The 22,535-nt window shown below is 44.9% G+C and overlaps 1 protein-coding gene across 4 annotated transcripts in view; it reads left to right on the forward strand.

Moving 5' to 3' along the window:
* Positions 1 to 1,027: 1,027 nt before the first annotated feature.
* Positions 1,028 to 22,535, forward strand: part of SORCS1 (sortilin related VPS10 domain containing receptor 1) — a 474,955-nt gene continuing 453,447 nt past the window's right edge. For 2 of the 4 annotated variants that reach the window (XM_036336058.1, XM_036336055.1), the window contains exon 1: positions 1,028 to 1,731. In XM_036336058.1, the coding sequence (XP_036191951.1) occupies positions 1,213 to 1,731 (519 nt within the window). In that variant the 5' untranslated portion in view covers positions 1,028 to 1,212. The remainder of the gene's footprint in view (positions 1,732 to 22,535) is intronic. The other 2 variants (XM_036336056.1, XM_036336057.1) reach the window with 1 other exon arrangement.

Here is a 22,535-nt window from a genome sequence, read left to right on the forward strand (position 1 = left end):
CTGATATGAAGGATATATTTTCATTGTTCGCGACCCACAGGTTGAGAACCGCTGAAGCGCGTAGGAGAGCCAGAGATTGCCCCTTGTCTGAGGGCCGGCTTAGCAGCGCTGGGCTAGGCACCAATGACCCGATCCATAGAGCGCCACGCCTCCTTTCCTGCATTTAATCCCATACAGATCTATAATACATACAACACATCTATAATACATGAACCCATAATACAGACTCATTGGATTCATGACTTATATTTCTTACCATGTAGGGCACTGTGTCAAGCCTTCAAGATTAAAAACAACATAAACTGGTCCCTGCTTGCAACTTGCTCACAATCGGGTCTTCCTGTCCTCAGTGAGTTTGCAGTCTCCTAGGAAGCCGAGATGCACGCCCACCACAGGCAGGGAGTTGGGGTTCCCGGGCAGTGAGTGCCTTTGGAGGTCAGAAAAGGGATCTGAACGTGATCATTGATGGGAAGCCTCCCCCGCCCCCGCTCATCATTTAATTACATCATTCTCCGCTGTCGCCTTTCGGGCCTGGACCCAGCCTCTGCTCACGGGCAGGTCAGGATGCCACCGCACGGAGACGAGGAAGGGGAAATCCAGGAGCCCAGCTAGCCCCCTTTTCTAAAGTGGAAAAGCCCTGGGTGGGGAGGGGGGAGAAAGCCGCAGAGACCGCTGGAAACAGTAAAGCGGGCACCGTCCGCGACACAGTGACCACTCCGCCAGCTCCGAGCCGGCCGCCCCCGCGGGAGGCGCGCGCGGACTCAGAGGAGCCCTGCGGGGCGCGCGGCTCCGAGCGGGAGGCGGGAGGAGCGGGCGGCGGCGGTGCGCCCGCGGGGAGGGTCGGTGGCGCAGCCCGTCCCCGCAGCCGCCCGCGCACACAGCCAGCCAGCAGCTCGCCGGCGGGACGCGGCGCCCCGAGCCCCGGCAGCGCCCTCCCGCCCGCGTCGCCCGCCCGCTCCGCCCGCGACTTCAGTTCGGCTCCACCCCCGCGTGGCGGCGGCGGCTCGCTCCGTCCGAACCGCGCTCGGCTCCAGCCCCGCCTGGGCAGCGGCCGCCACCTGCCCGGCGCCGCCTCCGCCCGCCCCGCCGCTGCCCAACTTGGATGGAGTTGGGGTCCTGAGCGCCCGTCTCCCCAGCCGGCCCGCGTGGAGCCCGCGTGGAGCCCGCCGCCACCTCCGCTCCGGGCCCCGCGCCGCCGCTCTCCGCTCCGCGATGGGAAAAGTTGGCGCCGGCGGCCGCTCGGCCGGGCTGAGCGCGCTCCTCGCGGGCGCGGGGCTCTTGGTCTTCTGCGCCCCGGGCGTCTGCGGCGGCGCCGCCTGCTGCCCCCAGCTGCCCCCCGGCTCCGGCCCGCGCCGGGTGCCGACCCCTCCTGCCACGCCCCCGCCCCTCCTGGGGCGCCCCCTCTTCGCCGTGGCCCCCGGAGACCGAGCGCTGTCCCTGGAGCGGCTCCGGGACCCCGGGCCGCCCGGGGCGGTCGCTCCCCGCTCCGGCCGGAGGAGACGGAGCGGAGCGGAGCGGGAGAAGGCGGACCCAGGAGAGGGCTGGGGGAGAAGCCCCCGAGGGGTCCTGCGGGACGGAGGGCAGCCGGAGCCCGGGGCTCCGGAGCGGGACCCGGACAAAGCCACCCGCTTCCGGATGGAGGAGCTGAGACTGACCAGCACCACGTTCGCCCTGACCGGCGACTCGGCGCACAACCAGGCGATGGTCCACTGGTCCGGCCACAACAGCAGCGTGAGTAGAAGGGGACTGAGGGCACAGCGGGGGCGAAAGAAGGAAAGGGTTAAAGTCGGCTGTGTGATCTGATGGTGAATTTGGAGAATGGGGTTTCTGGACTGAAAAGATGCTGCAAACTTAAGTCTTGCCTGCCGCTCCCACCCCCCCACCCCCTCGCCTCGGGAGTTCATGTTTTCGTGTTACCTACAAGGAGTTCCCCCCTTTCACTCTCCCCTCCCCCTTCCCACCACAGTCAGAGCCCTCTCCATGCCCCAAACAAAGGTGTACACAGAGCAGGCAAGTCCTTTTCCTGCCTCTCTGGCCGCACTGGTGTAGTAGGATGGATCTGAAAAGCAGGCAGCGGGGCTTAAATAAAGTATTCTGCATGTGGTGGTGAAAGGGTTAACTTTCCAGGCAGGCAGGCAGGCATTCCCTCAAGTGACTCTCCCTTTACTTGCTAGACTTAAGGATGAGCGCAAATAAGATCAAGCCGACTTTATTTGAGGGTTTTTTCTTTTATTTTTATGCAGAGCTCCTTAGCCCCCGTTTCCCTCCAACAAGGGAAGAGAAGTGCAGTGGGTAGATAAGGTGGTGTCTGTTTCTGGGGACCCCATGGGTGCACGTTTCAGGAGGGGAACCCCCAGCATCTTCTCACAGCACCAGCCAGTGTGTTTGGAGAGCTGGGGCTTTCCAGCCTGTGAATGGGTGGTTGTTTTCTTGGCAAAACCAGTCCCAGGAAGATCAGATATATCCCAGTGACAACAACTCCCTGTTCTCTCCCATCGCCTGACCTCCTCTGGGGAAGAGCACAAATAAAGACTTAGGCCCCCCTCTCCCCCCCCCCCTTATGAAGCGGGGAGAGAGGTTGCTGGGTTCCAGGAGGCTGACACTGGGGGGAGTGAAAGTCCATGAGTATTGGTCCAGTCCCTGAAGGTTTTCGATTTTTGGAAAAGCCTGTCTGTCTGGAATCCCAGGTAGCGATTCCCATTGGAGCTGCACCTGGAAACCTCAATGAGCTGGAATAGTTAAGAACCAGCTGAAGAGGATGTGAAAGTGTGGAAACTTCTCTAGGCTGCCATTAAGCAGACAAGAAGCTCATAAAAGCCAAGGATGAGTAAAATGAAAAGAAATAAATCAAAGTTTCAGCTTCCATCCGGTTAGTGAGATTGTAGTAATTGTAATATGCACAGCCTATGCGCCCGATACCTTTCAAAATGTTTTCAGTTGTGATGTAATTGCCAGAAACCTTCCCAGGGAAGTGCCAATTTAGTGAGTTGTGCTCATCGTCGGCTTTTTAATGAAAGTTGGGAACATTTTAAAATAATAGTCTGTCATTATGGAGTCCTTGGGCACACACATATAAATTGTATTAAGGCAAATCATGATAAATAGCATTTCATATTGATGTCTCTGTTCTGAGAGCGTCAGCAGGGTATTCCCTACAATTTAGCCTTCATGACTGAGGCTGTGGTTTTTACATGGTTTGCAGGACTGGTTTAATCAAATAATTGAAGCTGAATCCTTTTCGTTCAAGCTCCGGAGACCCTTGCCCTCCTTCCTTACCTTAACTATCATATCTTTCAAACCATAACCACTAAAATTAATCACCCAGTTTGAACTTGAATCTTAAACTAATTGAATAACTTTTGCACTGCTTTAAGTGATTAGCTCAAAGCTTCTGGCTTTCAGGGGAGATTTTAAACACATCAAACGTATTACATCTGTTGTATCAAGGAGTAAAGGACTTCGGATTCAAAATATTTCTGGCTTTTAATGTAATTCAAGCTATAAAATATCACTCACCCATTAGACCTCTACCTTAGTTTGTCTCTTGGAAGATCTTGGAAAGAGCGAGAAAAGAAGAGTACATCTTTGGCAAATTTTAAACTCCATTTAAGAAATGGTGCCAGGCATTGCCAGCCTTTTTTTTTTTTTTTTTTTTTTTTTTTTTTTTTTTTTTTTTTTTTTTTTTTTAATGGTGCTTATAAGCCCAGCAGGGCTTATTAGGGTCAGGACTTGGATGGGAGACACGCAGGGAAGTCTGAGACAATGTAGGAAACAATCAGAATGGTATATGTCAGAGGTTTGAGTACTCAAATCATGTTAACTAATGAGTTTTCTCCTCTCTTAAGCCTCTTTTTCTTGTAAGGACACCTTCTCCCTGCCCTCTCCTTCTTGCCTGTTTGCACACCAATTGGTTTGGGGGTGTGTTTTTTTGGTGTGTATGTACAGATGGTGGAGGAGGACACATAGTCTGTATCTAAGTCCTCCAAAACAAAGTTGGCCCAGATTCACAGGTGAGACAAAGTTTTAAATATTTTTTCAAGGGAAGAAAGGCAGAAAGAAACTGCCCCCTCCCAACTTTATGACATCAAAAGCAGTGGAGACCTGGGTTCGAGTTCTTGTTTGTGTTTTACATAAGAGGGTATTGTGATTGTCAAGTGCGGTACACCTGTTTGGCACGCTCATCTCAGCACTTTCCCCCTAGAGCCGTGGTTGGCAAACTGTGGCTCTCAAGCCACATGCGGCTCTTTGGCCCCTTGAGTGTGGCTCTTCCTAAGCCTTAGGAGCACCCTAATTAAGTTAATAACAATGTACCTACCTATATAGTTTAAGTTTAAAAAATTTGGCTCTCAAAAGAAATTTCAATCGTTGTACTGTTGATATTTGGCTCTGTTGACTAATGAGTTTGCCGATCACTGCTCTTTATTCTAGAAAACAGATTCTTAAAAATGTCTCCATCAACAGCTTCTAAACATCATCCAACCCCCCACCCCTACCCCCCCAATAGGGCCTAGAGCAATGGTTCTCAACCTTGGCTGCTCATTAGAATCACCTGGGAATATTTTTAAAATCCTGATTTCTGGGCCTCATCCTCTGGAAATTCTGTTTCTTTGTTGTGGGGTGGGGCCATAACATTAGTAACAAAGAAACAGAATTTCCAGAGGATGAGGCCCAGAAATCAGGATTTTAAAAATATTCCCAGGTGATTCTAATGTGCAGCCAAGGTTGAGAACCATTGCTCTAGAGCTAGAGCTAGAATCCACTACCTAAACCTGAAGAGAACATAGGGACTCTCATTTTTTTTTTAATTTGTCTTCCCCTGTAGTCTCCCACCCACCAATCCATTTCAGGGCCACAGGCAATACACATCCTAGGAATTCATCTCACCTTCAGCTAAAAGCCTTTATAAGTGGGGCTTCTGATGACAAGAATACCTGCATGGGAGGTGTAAATGTATGGTAATTATAGGCTGCCTGTCAGACTCCTGGGGAATTCTGGATGGTTCTCTCGCCTCCTTTCCGCCCCCACCAGCTGTTGGACTTGTGGAGTTGGGTAGAGACAGGGCTGTTTTGCCTTATCCTGGGTGTGATGTGATTCCTCTGCGCTGCAGTCTAGCTTGATGGGAACTGTTTGCTAGAGTTGGTGGAACACCTGGGGGGGATTTTCTGGCATGAAAGGTGCTGGGTATGAATCATTTGTCATGAGCTTGGTGTCATAAGCAAGAACATATTGTTGCTACCCTGCTCATCCCAGGCATGCTGTGCCCTGATCTAAATTTATACAGCATCCTTAGTTTGTTCAAATATATACATATTTGTCTATGTATGTATGTGTGATGGGGCATGTGTTTATTCCTTATTTCCAAAAAAGTTTCAAAGTGCCACACTCATTAATCTTTATAAAGTCCTTGTTAGGTAATAGGTAGGTGGCAAGTGTTAATATCTCTTTCATATTTTTATGCTGGAGTCAATTTAAATATTTCAATTCACCGCCTTGTCCCCTCCTTACTGGAAACAGTATTATAAGATTTGTTAACAGAAGCTTTTACTTGACATATTTGGCCATTATGGAATCTTTAATGCTGCATTTCTCATCGATCATGAGAGTCTGGTTGACTCCCATGTACCTATTTCCTTCAGTTGTCCTAGGACTTGACATTTACCATCCACCCTATTGAATAAACTGAGTTGAGTCCCATCTTGGGTCAGGCCTTTAGGTAGATGCTTTGCATTCCATCATCATCTCACTTAAGTTTGACAAAAATGTGTTATTAGTAGATGTCATTCCCATTACATAGAGGAGGAAACTGAGGCTTCCTTAGGCTAAAGGACCTGCCTAAAGGATACAAAAGGTCAGTGGCAAAGCCAGGGACCAACACCCAATGTGATCTGACTCCAAAAACCCCATGGGATGGCTTGTCTTAAAGACAATAAGGTGGGGGGGCCAATAGGGGAGGGGGGGGAGAATAAGGAGGGGACACCTATAATACTCTCCATAATAAAGATAAGTTTTAAAAAATAAGTTAAAAAGAGATCTTAAGGTAGGACAGAAAAATTCAGACATTTTGGAGTCTGTATTTTCAATAATCCTATCTCGGATGGATTTCAGATGGTGGTGGAGGAGGCATAGTCTTAGCTCGAAGCTCCAGGTACTTGTAGAAAAGCAGGGACTGTAAAATGTGCCTGTCACATCACACTCTTTACCTTAAGTAGTGGTTTGGTTGTTCTCTTATCCACCCACCTCTTCATCTTTGGTGAGACATGGGATCTGCAACTGGTGATTCATTAAGCACGAGGTAGCTTGCCTTCCTTCAGCGATCAGATGATCAGATCTGGTGTTCTTTTCAGGAACAAATTCCTTTTCTAAGTTAATTACATACCTGACTTTATACAGAGGTTAGAAATAAACACTTGATTTGATTATACATTTTGACATAGATTTCTTTCTAAAGATTTTAAAAAAGATTTTAGCTTTCTCTAGAAGCCCACACCATCCCTTCTCTGATCAGTGCTCAGTGCTATTAATGAATGTTACTCTGGTGTGACATGGATGGCAGTGGGTTTGGAAGCAGACAGATTTGCATTTGAATGCTAGCTCTCCTGCTTACCAGCGCTTTGCCTTGAGCAAGACACTTAAGTTCTTTGAGCTTCAGTTTCCTTAACTAAAATATGGGGAGAGAACATCTTCTGCAGCTTTTTTCCCCCCTGAAAACTTGACTTGTATATGAAGTGGCTGATACATAATAAGTGCTTAATAAATACTAGTTTGTATGTTAGTTATAGAAATGATTCTCTACTGGGGATGAAGAATCCTAGATTATAGTCCCGACTATAGCAGAGATTACTAATGTAGTAGCAGCTTGTTAAAATGGTGTGGCCTCAATTTTGTCCCTTATACAATGGCACTAACAGACTAGAGTACCACTGAAATCCCTTACAGGTTAAACTTAATTTAATAGTTTGTTCAGGTTGTAGGGATTGTGCACCTACTACATTTAAGTGGAGTGCACTAGGAGTGTTGGATGTAGAAATGAAATAGTGACCCATACCCTTGACCTGTCAGTAAGCAAGCCTTTTATTTCATACTAGAGGCCTGGTGCACGAAATTCGTGCATGGGGCGGGGGCATACCTCAGCCTGGCCTGCGCCCTCTTGCAGTCTGGGATCCATCGTTCCTTATCGCCCCTCTGCTTGCTGCTCCTTACCACTCGGCCCGCTGCTCCTTAGCGCTGCCTTAGAGGCGGGAGAGGCTCTAGCCACCACCTCTGCGCTCCCCAGCTGTGAGCCTGGCTTCTGGCTGAGCGGTGCTCCCCCTGTGGGAGAGCACTGACCACCAGGGGGCAGCTCCTGCATTGAGTGTCTGCCCCCTGGTCGTCAGTGTGCATCATAGCGCCCGGTTGTTCAGGCTTTTATTATATAGATGATTCTTCCTTTTCCTATGGCTCATATACATATCTCCTTATAGGAAATCTAGTCACTTGAGATCCAAACAGGTATTCATTTCAGTGTGAATTTGAAATAAAACCATTTATTGGGTTTATTGTATCATACCTTTATATTAAGGAACTTGCTATCTCTGGACAAAGAATTGATTGCTTAATATGAAATTAAAAAGCAAACTCCCATTAAAATATTTAATTGGATTTTCTAGAATAAATTGACATGAATATTGACTCTGGGAACTATATCCACATCCTTTTTCAGGAGGGACCCCAGGAACTCATAGACTAGGGTACAAATGCTAATGGAATTTTATTATTTAAGAGAATAATAATTGCATACATTTAAAGAGATAATGACTGTGTGGCAGCATTATGCTAAGTGGGCTACACAAATTATTTCATTTTAATTTTGCAAATATGTGTTGAGTCCTAATATTTGTCAGGCAAAGATAATAGGGACATAGGTGGAAAGATGAAAAGAAATAACGCCTGCCCTCATAGAACTTTCTGTCTTGGACCTAAAGAATCCGGTGAAGAGGCAGCAGGAGAGCAGTGTATTCTGAGGTGCAACATGCTGTGGAAGTTCAGGGGCAGGACGATGTCTTCTGAGTGGGGTGGTCTTCAGGCTTCCTTACAGAGCTGGTGCTTTTACTGAGCCCCAAAACATAAAGAAAATTTTAATTAAGAGATGGAGATTAGACAAGGATATTTTTACCTGAATGGCTGGTGTGTATAAAGGTTGAGAGTAGAGATAAAAAAATTCCTATCTGCATCCAGGAAATTAACCTATGTTAAATGTAAACTATGCTTAACTCAAGTTTTAATCTTTTTTTATTGTTGTTGTCAATCCTCACCTGAGGATTTTTCCATTGATTTTTTTTATGGAGAGTGAAAGAGGGAGGGAAAGACAGAGAGAAACACCAATGTGAGAGAGACATAATCAATTGGTTGCCTCCTGCATGAGCCCTGACCAGGGCCTGTGCTGGGGTGGAGCCTGATCAAGTTTTAATCTTAGAAATAGTTATGAAAATATGCTTTAAGCAAAGAGTATATGCATCCATGTTCTAGTGAGTATGGGTATATTCCAAGCCTTAAAGAAAATAAAAATTTGTATGACCACTTACAGACACGACTGCATTTGTTTGCACATTAAATCTCAGCTGGAATCACCATTGTTTCTTTTTTTACCTTGACATTGTGTACGCACACTTTTTACAAAAGGACGTTCTTTTGTTTAAATTCTTGGTTAGAAATATTACTGGCCAGATTGCTGGAGGGTAAATTAATTTGGCTCCCTGCCAGCTTATGTGAAGTCACTACCCTTATGTAAAACTAGAGGCCTGGTGCATGCATTCATGCACCGGTGGGGTCCCTCAGCTTGGCCATGGAGGCGGGAGAGGCTTGTGCCGCTGCAGCTGCGCTTGCCAGCTGTGAGCCTAGCCTCTGGTGCCCATAGGTCAGTTGAGTGGCACTTCTGCTGTGGGAGTGCACTGACCACCAGGGAGCAGCTCCTGCGTTGAGCATCTGCCCCCTGGTGGTCAATGCATATCATAGCACCCGGTCAACCAGCCATTTGGTCATTCGGTTGTTTGGTCGCTTAGGCTTTTATATACTAGTATATAGATAGTGGTTCTGTCTTTGTGTGTGTCTCAATTTACTGGCTAGAAAGTATAGAGAATGTATCCGTGTGTCCCAGAGGGGAAACCAGTCAAACAATGTGGCCAAAGTGGCCCGAAGGGATGGCAGTGAAGAGGCATGGTCGGCATGAGGTAAAGCCAGGCCTCATGGAGGTATCATGGTTACTCTTGAGAAGTGCCCACTCTACTCAGTCATGACGGACAAAGCTGTCAAGCCATTGGCAGGAAACAAAGATGGAATCTGACACATACAACAGTATGGTGATTACCAGGTGGAAAGGGGGTGGGACAGGTAGAAGAGGGTCACCATATGTGATCCACTGCTAATGGACTTCAGAGATCAGATTACTTATGACCCGGCTCATTGCAGCAAGGGATTGGGGGAAGAAAGGGGAGTAGCACCTTTTCCTCTTTAATTGTTTTATGCAGATGAAATCTCGTTTACATAACTTGTCTCAGTCAAGGGAACCTCGAATATCAGTGTTTGAGAGCAGTGGTAGTCAAACTAAAGGGGCCTCTGTTGATACTACTGGATTTTTTTTTTTTTGGCTCAAGGATTATAATTGAGTTCCCAGATATGGCCTTTTCCATTTCTTCTATTTTTTTAAAAATATATTTTATTGATTTTTTTACAGAGAGGAAGGGAGAGGGATAGAGAGAGTCAGAAACATCGATGAGAGAGAAACATCGATCAGCTGCCTCCTGCACACCCCCTACTGGGTATGTGCCCACAACCAAGGTACAGGCCCTTGGCCAGAATCGAATCTGGGACCCTTGAGTTCACAGGCCGATGCTGTATCCACTGAGCAAAACCAGTTAGGGCTTCTTCTATCTTTTGAGAGTGGAAGGGAGCAAAGGAGAGTTGGTTGAATGCTAGGGATAGTTCTCTGTAGCCAGATAAGATATAGTGATTATAAGAGAAGTCCCTCTTAGCAATAGTAACATAAATAACCACCCATTTAGTAAACAGCTTCCCTGGAAGTACATTCTAGAGCATCACCGCATAATCTCACTTCATCCTCACACCAGGCTTACAAACTCTAGGTATCACTATTCTTCCTCTAAAGCTGTGGAAGTCCAAGCTTAGGAACTTTCCCAAGGCCGCCCCACTAGAAGGTGGCAGAGCTGGAATTTCATTTGTGCCCTTTCTGGTTCCAAAACTTCTTCTTTTTGATCATGTTGTACCTCTGTAAGAGTATCTTTCTGAGTTTCTTTAGAGAGAACTCCACTGGTCACTGCAGAAGTGTGGTAGGGGAACTTGGCAGGAGCACCCCAGTTTAGTTAGGGCTTTCCCCCTCACGTGGCCCGGATCTCAGGTCACTGACCTGATACACTTTCCTGGGTAAAAAGCTGCTCCAGCCCTAACATTTGTCTTTCCCCAGGAGTGGGACACCTGGGGTTGTTAATGAGGGTTGCCTTGTTCTCCTGGGAGGATGTGTGGGATATGCCCTTTGGTTTCTCCCTGCTGGCTAATGACCCTGGCGTGACAGTGTGGACAGCTTGTACAGTTTTTAAAGAAAGTGCTAATAAGAAACATGCGATCAGACAACCACCTAATCATGTTGTGCCCTGGAGCCAATGGATTGATGCCTCCAGTCATCTTCCTGTAACCAGAGCAGCAGGGCTATTGAGACACAAAATTGTGGGTCATCCTTCTGCTCCAAGGCCTATGGGCAGTGTGGTTAAAAGTGAAAGGTCTTCTCCTTATTCATCACTTCCAGCATGCACTCTTGGGTTTAAATGTCAACTCCTCCTGTGTGATAATTTGTCACTCCCAACATGCACTCTTGATTCGAATCATTAAAGAGGAGCAAGGCTATTTCAGGCCTGGTTGTCATTCTGCTTAGGACCTGTCTGCAGCCCTGTTTATCCTGACTTGCATTTTGCTGAATTGTTGGAGGAATTCTTATCTGGGCAGCTATGGACTCTGTCACTAGGCACCTAGGGCCACATATCCCACAGTGTGTCCTCTCGGGACCTGCTTTTGAGTCTGCTGATCGGGACTAGGAGTCTTTATGCTTTATAAACTCCCTGGGAGATTACTAGGGACAGGGAAGCGTGAAAATCTTTCCCCTGAGGTTCCTGTGTGAGTTTCGGTGCCCATGAACCCCTTCCATTGTCGGCACAATGTCATGTCAACGTGCTTGATTTCCCCAAGATAAAGGCTGAAGCCCCACACCCTGCATTAGTGTCTCAATAGAAACAATGGCCCCAATGGTGAAGAGCTTGTACAGTTTTTAAAGAAAGTGCTAATAAGAAACATGCGATCAGACAACCACCTAATCATGTTGTGCCCTGGAGGAAGCAGGATGATTGCATGGAGCAGTACATGGTCCCCCAAGGAGAGGGAGATGATGCCTCTCTGCCAGATAGTGACATTTCTATCCCTGAATATATTCTAGGCAATTACTTTTCCTGACTATCCGTATGACCATGGGAAAGGCATGTCTTAGGTGGCTACAAGAGTGCATTATTTTACATATAACATAATGTTAGTGCTTGGTTTCAATTTCCACTCGAGAATAGACTAGATATGTGAACTTGGGCAATTAACTTTATAACTTGGTGCCTTAGTTCCCCTCATCTGTAAGCTGGGAATTATAATGGTATACTTTCTGTATGGTTTCTTGATGGTTAAAGGAGACCATAGATATAAATATGCTTAAAGGGCTAGCTATCATCATCATTATTATTGTTAGTTTGTTTATATTTATGTTAGTAATAATAATGCTAAAGTATGGCCTGCTAAAAGATATTTGTAATATGTTACTTATGATATTGCTTCCATTTCTGCATTTATGGTCTTTCATTCCAGTTTCATTTTCTTATAATGAGGGCTGGGACCCTGTCTTGCACTTTTTGGCATCTCTCTCATCATCTCTAGCTATTTGCAAATAATACTTGTCATAGCGTTCTGGATCCAGTTTCCAGTGTGTGTGTGGGGAGGATTGGGGGTGTCCCCACACCAACAAGCAATTCTAAGACACCAGCTAATATCCTGCAATTTAACTCAATTCTGACACTATCTACCCAGAGATAGCTTCAGATTCCACGGTTGAGAGCATAGTCTTTCAGGGGCCAGTTGCTAACCCAGGTCACCGCCTGTGCTTCTGATGGATTGTCTGTTGAGGGGAGGTTCCCACAACCCCTTCTGTGGGTTTAATTAATTTACTACAGCTGCTCACAGAACTCTGAGAAATATTTTACGTACTAGATTATCAGGTGATTATACAAGGATATAACTCAGGCATGGCCAGATGGAAGAGGCACCTAGGGCAAGGATGGGGAAGAGGCGAGGAGCTTCCATGCTCTCTGCGTTGGCATTCTTCCCCAATTGCTACAACCCATCCTGTCCTTTTAGATCCTTACAGAGGCTTTATTATATAGTCATGAGTGATTGAACCATTGGCCATTGGCCATCAATTTAACCCCCAGCCCCTCTCTTCTTCCTGGAGGTCCAGGGGGTGGGACTGAGAGGTTCCAACCTTCCAATCACCTGGTTGGTTCTCCTGGTTACCAGTCCCCATCTTAAAGTACACTCCAAAAAGTCACTTCATTAACATAACAAAAGAAACCCTGTTCACTTTTATCATAGGTAATACCAAGGGTCTTAGGAGCTCTGTGCCAGAAGGGGACTAAGACCAAATACATATTTCTTAATATTATATATCACAGTATCATAACTTGCTTGCTAAATATGTGCACTTTTTTTTTTTTGCTATTTTCATGGGGGAAACCTGACTTTCCTCATAGAATAAATAACCCATTACCTTGTTGTGTGAGTGTTGTAGAATATTCAGCCATTAAAATATTGCTTATGTAAATATCTATCTATCTATCTATCTATCTATCTATCTATCTATCTATCTATCTATCTATCTATGTTGAATTGGGAAACCTCCCACGGAATGCTGAGGGGTTGGTGCGGGCAGGGGCAGGTTAAAAAATTGTACAAATGTAAGCACCATGAAGTCACAGTTTTGTTGTTTTTGTTTTGTCTTGTCTGAATTGCTTTCTTGTATGTTCCAAGTCCCTAGAAGTATACCTGGACATAGTAGGGGCTCAATATTTTTCAAAATTTTACTATATGCTATTGAATTCCACTTTTGCAAAAAGAAAAAACACAATACAATGTTTGTCTGTGATTATGATGAATGTTGGAATTGTAGGTGATTTTTGTGTGTGTGTGTCCATAGATTTGCTGTTGTTGTTTCTCAATAAACATGCTTTGCTTGAGTTATTTTTAAATGTTATTTGAAAATGAGAAAAACAAAACAAGCAAGAACAAGCGAGTTAGTGACCTTGGTCTCATTAGAACTGAATTCCAGGCAGTAGACCCAGAGCCTACACTCAAGTGGCCTGACTTGCTTCTAATCCCTGTGGTTGGGGAGAGCCCACACCCAGGCTGTCTGCAAAGCAGCAGGACCACTCTGTCTCTCCTCAGGGTGTGCAGGAGCAGGGCCTCCCAGGCCTTCTGTTCACCATCCTCCCGATTCCAGGGAGATCTGGAGGCCGCTTCTCCAACCTGGGTATACCTTCTGCAAATTCTAGTCCTTTTCAGATCCCAGTAAAGGAGCATGTATTTCAATTTAAATCTAAGTCTCTGTCTTGCTCTTGCTATCAATTCCTACATCATATATGTACACAAGAGTGAGAGTGTGTGCCTAATGATAATACTCCTAACAGAACTGGCAATAGATGTGTGCACCCTTGTGCATCTCTATACATTCACGGCACCTTAACACAGATGTACTCCATGTAAGTGTCCACTCCTGAAAGTAAAACATTAGTGTTGTAAGGCTATGGTAAGGGTGTTTACTGATGTGAGAGCTGAGTGGAAGACAACCTTTGGGAAGGAGACATAAACCAAGGGAAAGAGACAGGCAACAGAAGCCGAGAGATAGAAACAGAGAAAGAATAATAGAGAGAGAGGGAGAGGGAGGTTGACACGGGCAGAGACAGAAATAGCAGAAGTGGATTGAGAGAGAGGAACATAAAGAGAAGAGAGACAAAGAGGTAGAAAGACCATAGACAGAGAAAGGCAGATGGAGAGACAAAGAAAGACATGCAGCGACATAATAAATCACAGAAAGAGACAGAGATGAAAAGAGGAAAAGTGTCAGTGAGTGGAGAGAAGTCTTTAGTTATCAACTCAAAAGAAATGCCCAGTAAAACTGATTCCTAGCCAGACAGTGCCCTTTTTGCTGTAGCCACTACTTCTCTGGCCTTTTGCCTTCAGGGTTTTGCACCCACGGTGTCATGTTGCTGTAAGAATCAGCGGACCTTACCTTACCTAGGAGACAGCTTTGAGAGCCCTATATGAGGGTTAGCTGGATGTGGGATGCAAGAGAGGAATATTGTATTTATGCATTGTTAAGAACCTCTTAAGAGTGATTTCCTGTGGGTAATGGGCCTAATGCTTTGAGTGGTGGAAAGACAACTTTTAACCTTTCCTTTTCTACTCTGAACTGTTTTGAATTTTTTACCACAGGCATGCATTTCTTTAATAACAAAAATCCTAAAACATGTTTTAAGTGGCTGTTGTGTCAGCACTGTGCTGAACTCTGAGAATATAAAGATGAGTACGACCTGATCTTTACCCTCGAGGGTGCATATTCTGGTGGAAATAGACAGACACAAAAACAGATAATTGCAATTTAGTGAGATAAGTGCATAATCGCTGTAGCAGAGTTTTCGGCAAAGGGCTATGGGAGTGGGAGACAACTAATTTTTTCTGAGAGTGGGAGGCAACTCTTTAAAAGGAAGTGGTATTTAAATTGTGTCTTTATACAAGATTAGGAGTTTTACAGGCAGAATAGGGCTGGGCAGAAGGAGAGGCCACTCTTGCCCATTTAAAACTCCCTTTGAGTTTTGGATTAGTTTTAGGTTGTTAGCACAGTCAACAAGTTGTGAGTAGGATGACACTGTCTTTATCATCTGAGTGCCCAAGGTATTTGGAACTGTCTCATAGTGTGTTTAAATATCAGATTAGACTTCCCAGTTTTAAATGTCCCATTACTAGTAAGTACTTGGTCTGAAACTGGCCAAAGGATTATGATTTTTTCCAAAGGGAACAGTTGTTCCCCCTGAATCTTTACACACCCAGGTGTGCTTGCACACACATTCAGATGCACAGAACAATTTTAACGCATTGCTGTCTTCTCTCTTCAGATCAGTATTTGATTAACTAAATAATGCTGTACTTTTCCTTGGTGGTTCTGTATATTTCTGAATTTAGAGTTAAAGTTGGTGCTCATGTCATTTTCTTGGTCATGCTTTTCCAAACCAATGTGGGGGACTGGGGTTCATTAGGGTGAGTTATATGGTCACCACTTTAAGACTGTAGTATGATCATTCAGGGAGAATATAGAAGAATGTATTCCTCACCAGTGTTACTTACATAGTTATGCCCTGAGGAAAGGCATAGCTACAGATAGAGGAAGTGTGTACTGTCAGAACGGGCGCCCCTGCCCATGAGTGGTTGAAGAGACACTTCCATGGCCTTGGCGTTCCACCCTTTCCATGCACAGACTCTCAGACTGTGATCTGAGATGATGTTACAAGGTCCAGATCTTGCTTTGAAGCATTATGACTTAGTAATTTTTGCCTAGCATTTAGTAAATTAAGTGACTCAGGAATTTTATCATTTTTGAGACAAAAATGACATAAGAATTCTGATGATAAGTATGTCCGGAGACATATGAATGACTATCCCCAAAAAATAGGATGAGCCCTAACTGGTTTGACTCAGTGGATAGAGCGTCGGCCCGCGGACTGAAGGGTTCCAGGTTCGATTCCAGTCAAGGCATGTACCTTGGTTGCAGGAGACAGCAGATCGATGTTTCTCTCTCATGGATGTTTCTAACTATCCCTCTCCCTTCCTCTCTGTAAAAAAAATCAATAAAATATATATATTTTTTTAAAAAATAGGATGAACTCTACTATGGTCTGATTGTTTGTGTCCCACACTATACTTCATAGGTTAAAACCTACCCCCAAAGTGATGAGATTAGAAGGTAGGGACTTTAGGAGGAGATCATGAGGATGAAGCCCTTATGAATGGTATTAGTGCCCTTGTAAAAGTGACCTAAGAAACTCCCTAACTCTTTCCACTATGTGAGGACACAGCAAGAATGTGTCATCTATGAACCAGGAAGTGGCCTCTCACCAGACACTGGCTCTTATGGTGTCTTAATCTTAGAGAAAGAAATGTCTGTTGTTTATAAGCCACTCAGCCTATGGTATTTTCTTATAGCAGTCTGTATGGGCTAAGACAAGCTCTCTTTGAGTTACCTAAGCCCTGCTTTGATCTTCTGTATGAGACTCTGCTCAATATACATTTCTCTTAGATTAAAATCTTAGGGAAAGGAAAAGAAGACATTTATATTTGCCTTTAAAGCTCACCAACTTTTGAAGTTCCCTAATACCTCTTACTCGAATGTAGGTCTTGGAAATATCTGTAAAGAAGCAACAGTTACATTTCCCATTATGGGAAAGACTGTCACTTATCTTTCTCCTGCAGGAGGGGTTTGAGGTAGTTTATTTGAGCCAGAGGGGTTAGCAAACTACAGCCCAGGGACCAGACCTGGCCGATCACCTGTTGTTATGTGGCCCATAGGTGAAGAATGGCTGTTACCTTTTTAAATGGCTGAGGAAAATAAAAAGAAGACTGATAGGTTGTGGCACCTGAAAATTATTTGACATAAAGTTTTATTGGAACACAGACCCTCATTCATTTCCATATTGTCTATGGCTGCTTTCGTGTAAAAATGACAAAGTTGAGCCCTAACTGGTTTGGCTCAGTGAATAGAACATCGGCCTGCGGACTGAAGGGTCCCAGGTTCGATTCCAGTCAAGGGCATGTACCTTGGTTGTGGGCACATCCCCAGTAGGGGTTGTGCAGGAGGCAGCTGATCGATGTTTCTCTCTTATTGATGTTTCTAGCTCTCTGTCCCTCTCCCTTCCTCTCTGTAAAAAAATCAGTAAAATATACTTAAAAAAATGACAAAGTTGAGTAGTTTTGACAAGGACTGTATGGCTCATAGAGTCTAAAAAATATTTATCCTCTGATTCTTTACAGGAAAGTTTTGCCCACCCCTGATTTGGGGAATTGGAACGAATGTAAGCAGTGAGGCACCATGAAGATGCTGCAGTTGTCCTCTGCATGCAACCTTTAGGGTGGTCCTCTGAGCTGGACTTTCTTGCCTCACAGGCATACATATTCCTGTCCACTGCAAATTCCCAGGCACAATGTGGACCTTTCATTCCCTTTTCCTGTCCCTTTGCTTATCCACTTCCTCTGCTTAGAGACTTAATAAGCCACGTCTCTACCCAGTTAAACCTGTTTCATTCTTTAAGTCCTCACTTGGGTATCACCTTCTTTCAGAGGATTTATTCAATGCTTCCAAGAAAAAGAGGTATCTAAATCTGATGACGTGAGGGTTGGGGAGGCTTCTTAATGATGCATCATGTTCCAGCTGCCAGGATGAGTTTTTGACTGGTAGAAGCTATTGTTGCCTCAGGCCTGAAGGAGAAAGTAACCTCATGCTCCTCATTTAAGGAGCTGGACTGAGTACCAGCCCCCATGCTACAAAGGTCCCAGCAGGGCCAGAACATTTGAGAAAGGATGAGGCCATGTTATACTGTGAGAGATAAAATTACATTGTGATAAGGGACCGAACGGAGAGTACCAGGACAAGGAGAAAGCTGAGGGTTTTGTCGGGAGCCGGTCCATCCTTGCTGTTTCAAGGGACCTGGCATATATGGCATACTGTTCTTAATATGTTTGCTCACCTTCTTGGCACTATGTGTTTTAACCAAAGTCACCTCTCTGAGAAAGGTTGTTTCCCCAGGTAGGGATTTTCCCCTGAATTTAGGGAGGGAATAAAACCTCTTAACTAAGTGCCAGGCGGGTAATTAATCACTTTAACTATGAACAATCATACTTAAGCTACATAATCTTTACTCCCTGGAGTGGAGATAAGAAATGCCCTAACCTTTGTAATAGAGATTGATAGGATTGGAATCAACTGGTATAAATACAGATGTAAGAAGACAGAACCTACACTCAGAACCTAGACACAGAACCTACACAGAATCTAGAGACAGAACCTAGCGAGAGAACATGGCAAAAGATCCTGGACTGAACCTGACTATAGAACATGGCAAGAGAACCTGACTAGAACTTGGTGACTGAACCAGGCTGGAGAACCTGGACAGAACCTGGCTGGAGAACCTAGCGAGGGAACATGGCTACAGAACCTGGCTGGAGAACCTGGAGAACCTAGCAAGAGAACATGGACACAGACCCTGGCAGGAGATCCTAGGCAGAACCTCTCTGGAGATCCAGACCAGAACTTGGCTGGAGATCCTGGCTGGAGATCCTGGCTAGGCTGCTGATCAACTGAACACTGTCTCTGTGTCATTCCTTCTTCGCCGACTCCATCCACACCTTTGGGGACCCCTGGACCTGCTGGTGTTGGACCCAAGCAGGGTTTAACCTACGTGTTCCTTCAGGCACATTTACCTGAAAGGGTAACATCAGAGTTGCTGTGTTTTCCAAGTGTGTTTGGACATAGTAGGATTTTAATTAAAGATGGTTAAGGGCTGCTATTTATTGAAGGCTCAGGTGATAGTTAATATAATAACACTTATCTACTGTTTGCAATATGCCAGCTAATTTTTTTGTTACTATACATATTGGCAACAATATGAAGTAAGACTGTCTTTATTCCCATTTTAGAAATAAGGAGCTAAAAAATGGAAGATTAAATTGCTATTCAGGCCCTCTGCCCATTTTTTAAATAAAATTTTTGGTATTAATTTTTATGAGTTCTTATATTCGTTGGATAGTAACCCCCTGTCAGATCCATCATTGGTGAATATCTTCTCTCATTCAGTAGATTGCCTTTTTGTTTTGTTGATGGTTTCATTCACTTTCCAAAAACTCTTTTGTTTGATGTATACCCATTTGTGTTTTTTTTCCTTTTGTTTCCCTTGCCTGAGGAGACATATCCAAAAAACATTACTAAGAGCGATGTCAGAGTTTACTAGTATTGCCTATGTTTTCTTCTAGGACTTTCATGATTTGGGGTCTTATATTTAAACTAGAGGCCCGGTGCACAAAAATTTGTGCACTCGGGGGGTCCCTCAGCCCAGCCTGTGCCCTCTCACAGTCTGGGACCCCTCGGGAGATAACGACCTGCTGGCTTAGGCCTGCTCCCGGGTGGCAGAGGGCAGGCCCAATCCCTAGGTGCAGCCCCTGGTTGGGCTCAGAGCAGGGCCGATTGGGGAGTTGGGGCGCTGCCCCCTGTCATACATAGAGCAGGGTCGATGGGGAGGTTGCGGCACCACCCCCTGTCATGCACAGAGCAGGGCCCATCAGGGGGGTTGGAGCTCTATACCCTGTCACACACAGAGCAGGGCCAATCAGGGGGTTGGGGTGCCGCCCTCTATCACCCACAGAGCAGAGCCGATCAGGGGGTTGGGGTGCCGCCACTCTCACATTCAGGGCAGGGCTGATGGGGAGGTTATGGCTCTACCCCGTCACACACAGAGCAGGGCCCGTGGGGGGCGGGGGTTGGGGCGCCGCACCCTGTCACACACAGAGCAGGGCTGATCAGGGGGTTGGGGCGCCGCACCCTGTCACATACAGAGCCGCAGGGCGATCAGGGGGTTTGGGCGCTGCCCCCTGTCATGCTGATCCCGGTGCCGGGAGGCCTCCTGGTTCCGCTGATCCCGATGCTGGGAGGCATATTACCCTTTTACTATATAGGGTAGAGGCCTGGTGCATGGGTGGGTGCCGGCTGGTTTGCCCTGAAGGGTGTCCTGGATCAGGGTGGGGGTTCCCACTGGGGTGCCTGGCCAGCCTGGGTGAGGGGATGATGGCTGTTTGCAGCTGGTCACACATCCTTCAGGGTGGGGGTTCCCACTGGGGTGCCTGGCCAGCCTGGGTGAGGGGATGATGGCTGTTTGCAGCTGGTCACACACCCTTCAGGGTGGGGGTCCCCACTGGGGTGCCTGGCCAGTCTGGGTGAGGAGCTGAGGGCTGTTTTCAGGCTGGGGGTGACTGAAGCTCCCAACCACTCCTTTTTTTCTTTCTTTCTTTCTTTCTTTTTTTTTTTTTATTCTGGGCCAGCTTTAGCTTTGAGGCTTGGCTCCAGCTCTTAGGCCTCCGCTGCTGAAAGTAGGTTTCTGGCCTTTGCTTACAATGATGCGATCCTGCTGGCTGTAGCCCAGCAGGTTTCTGGGGTTTTGTTTAGCTTCTCTGTTTGTTACATAGTTGCTTGCAGCTCAGAGGCCTGCAGCGGCAGGTGGGGAACGTTGGAGTCCTCCGTCACTGAAGCAAGCAAGCCTCATGTTAGTTTCAAACTGCCTGGCTGCCGGCCATCATCTTGGCTGGCAGTTAATTTGCATATTGCCCTGATTGGCCAATGGGAAGGGTAGCGGTCGTACGCCAATTACCATGTTTCTCTTTTATTAGATAGGATATTTAATCTATTTTAGTTTATTATTGTATGTTGTGTAAGAAAGTGATCCAGTTTTATTCTTTTACATGTGTCTGTCTAGTTTTCCCAACACCATTTATTGGAGAGACTGTCTTTACCCCATTGTATGTTCTTGCCACCTTTGTCATAGACCATGTAGGTGTGAGTTTATTTCTGGTTTCTCTATTTTGTTCCATTGATCTATATATCAGTTTTTATGCCAGTACCATGCTGTTTTGATTACTGTGGTCTTATAGTATAGTTTGATATCAGGTAATGGGATACTTCCAACATACAGATGGCCAATAGACACATGAAAAGATTCTCAACATTACTAATCATTAAGGAAATGCAAATTAAAACCACAATGATGGTTTTAATTTGTGCACTGTTGATGGGATCCCAAATTGGCACAGCCAGTATAAAAAACAGTATGGAGAGTCCTCAGAAAATTAAAAACAGAACTAACATGTGACCCAGCAATTCCATTTCTGTGTATTTGCAAGAAGAAACCCAAAACACTAATTTGAAAATACATGTGCACTCCTATGTTCTTTGGACCATTATTTACAATAGTCAAAATATGAATACAACCTTAGTGCCCACCTGTAGGTTATTGGATAAAGAAGATGTGGTGTATATTCAAGGGAATATATTTACTTGGCCATAAAAAGAATGGAATTTCTCCATTTGAGACAATGTGGATGGACCCAGAGGATATTATGTTAACTGAAATAAGTCAGACAAAGAAAGACAAAATAAAATAAGTGAACAAAAAGAAAACTTGTAGGTACAGAGAGCATTTTTATTGTTACCAGATAGAAGGGGAGTGGGTAGATAGGTAAAAAGGAGGAAGGGATTAAGATGTACGTAATATCAGTTGCAAAAACAGTGACCGGGATATAAAGTACAGCATAGGGAATATAGTCTATATTATAATAACTATGTATGGTGTCAGACGGGTACTAGACTTATTAGGGTGACCACTTCATAAGTTATATAAATGTCTAATCACTATGTTATACAGCTAAAAGTAATATAATATTGTCTTTTAACTGTACCTGAAAAATAAAAATATATTAAAATATTTTAAAAATTGGTAAATAAGTGACTCACCCAAGGCCACAGTGATAAAAGAAGATATAATGGGGATTTAAATCCAGACAGTTGCAGAATTGCAGTCTAAATAGCTCAATCTTTAGCCTTTATATTCATCGGCATTTAGGACACTCTGACACATTCAAGTAGCCTAAGTTGTTTGTGTATTCCACCATTATTTATTGAGTGCCTAATACATGTTGGGTGAATGCCAGACACTGGGATTTATTCATGATCAAAATCACTAATAGTCCTGGTCCTCCATGAGCTTGCTGGCTCATCCACTGATTCTTCATAGGATTTGAAAGGTTATGATCAGGACTTTTTCCTGAGAGGGAGAAACTTAAAAAAAAGTTTACTTATTTCTTAAGGATTAATTGAAACATTTTTGGGAAACATATTTTAATAATATGAGTATTGTTATGCAACACGTAGAGTGCAGGTTGTCATGGTGAAATGAATGGACAATGTATGTCTCTATAGATTCTCAGAAATCTCTATCTAAAGAGGTATAAATATGGAAGGTTCAATTTATCATGGACATTGGGCAAATTAATGTTTGTGTGTGGGTGTGTGAAGAACATTTATACATGCACATATCTCTGCTTCTGCCTCTATATTTGTATCATCAGACATACTTAAGCCTGTAGCTGGAAACTTCATTCAGTATCTCTGCTTTGTTTTCAAATGTTGAGGCAAATTCTATCATATAAGAGGATAATAAAACTATAGGATTGCTTCTAGGAAAACCAAATGCTTGTCTCAGTTGTATAGCTAAGCACACATTTTATGTGTGAATAAAAAAAATGGTAAAACTTTTTCAAATCCCATAATAGGTATAGCATTGAATTAAAAATGGAGTTTACCAAAGGATCTG

This window comes from Myotis myotis, unplaced genomic scaffold (assembly GCF_014108235.1).
Source record: "Myotis myotis isolate mMyoMyo1 unplaced genomic scaffold, mMyoMyo1.p scaffold_m19_p_15, whole genome shotgun sequence".
NCBI classification, from domain to species: Eukaryota; Metazoa; Chordata; class Mammalia; order Chiroptera; family Vespertilionidae; genus Myotis; species Myotis myotis.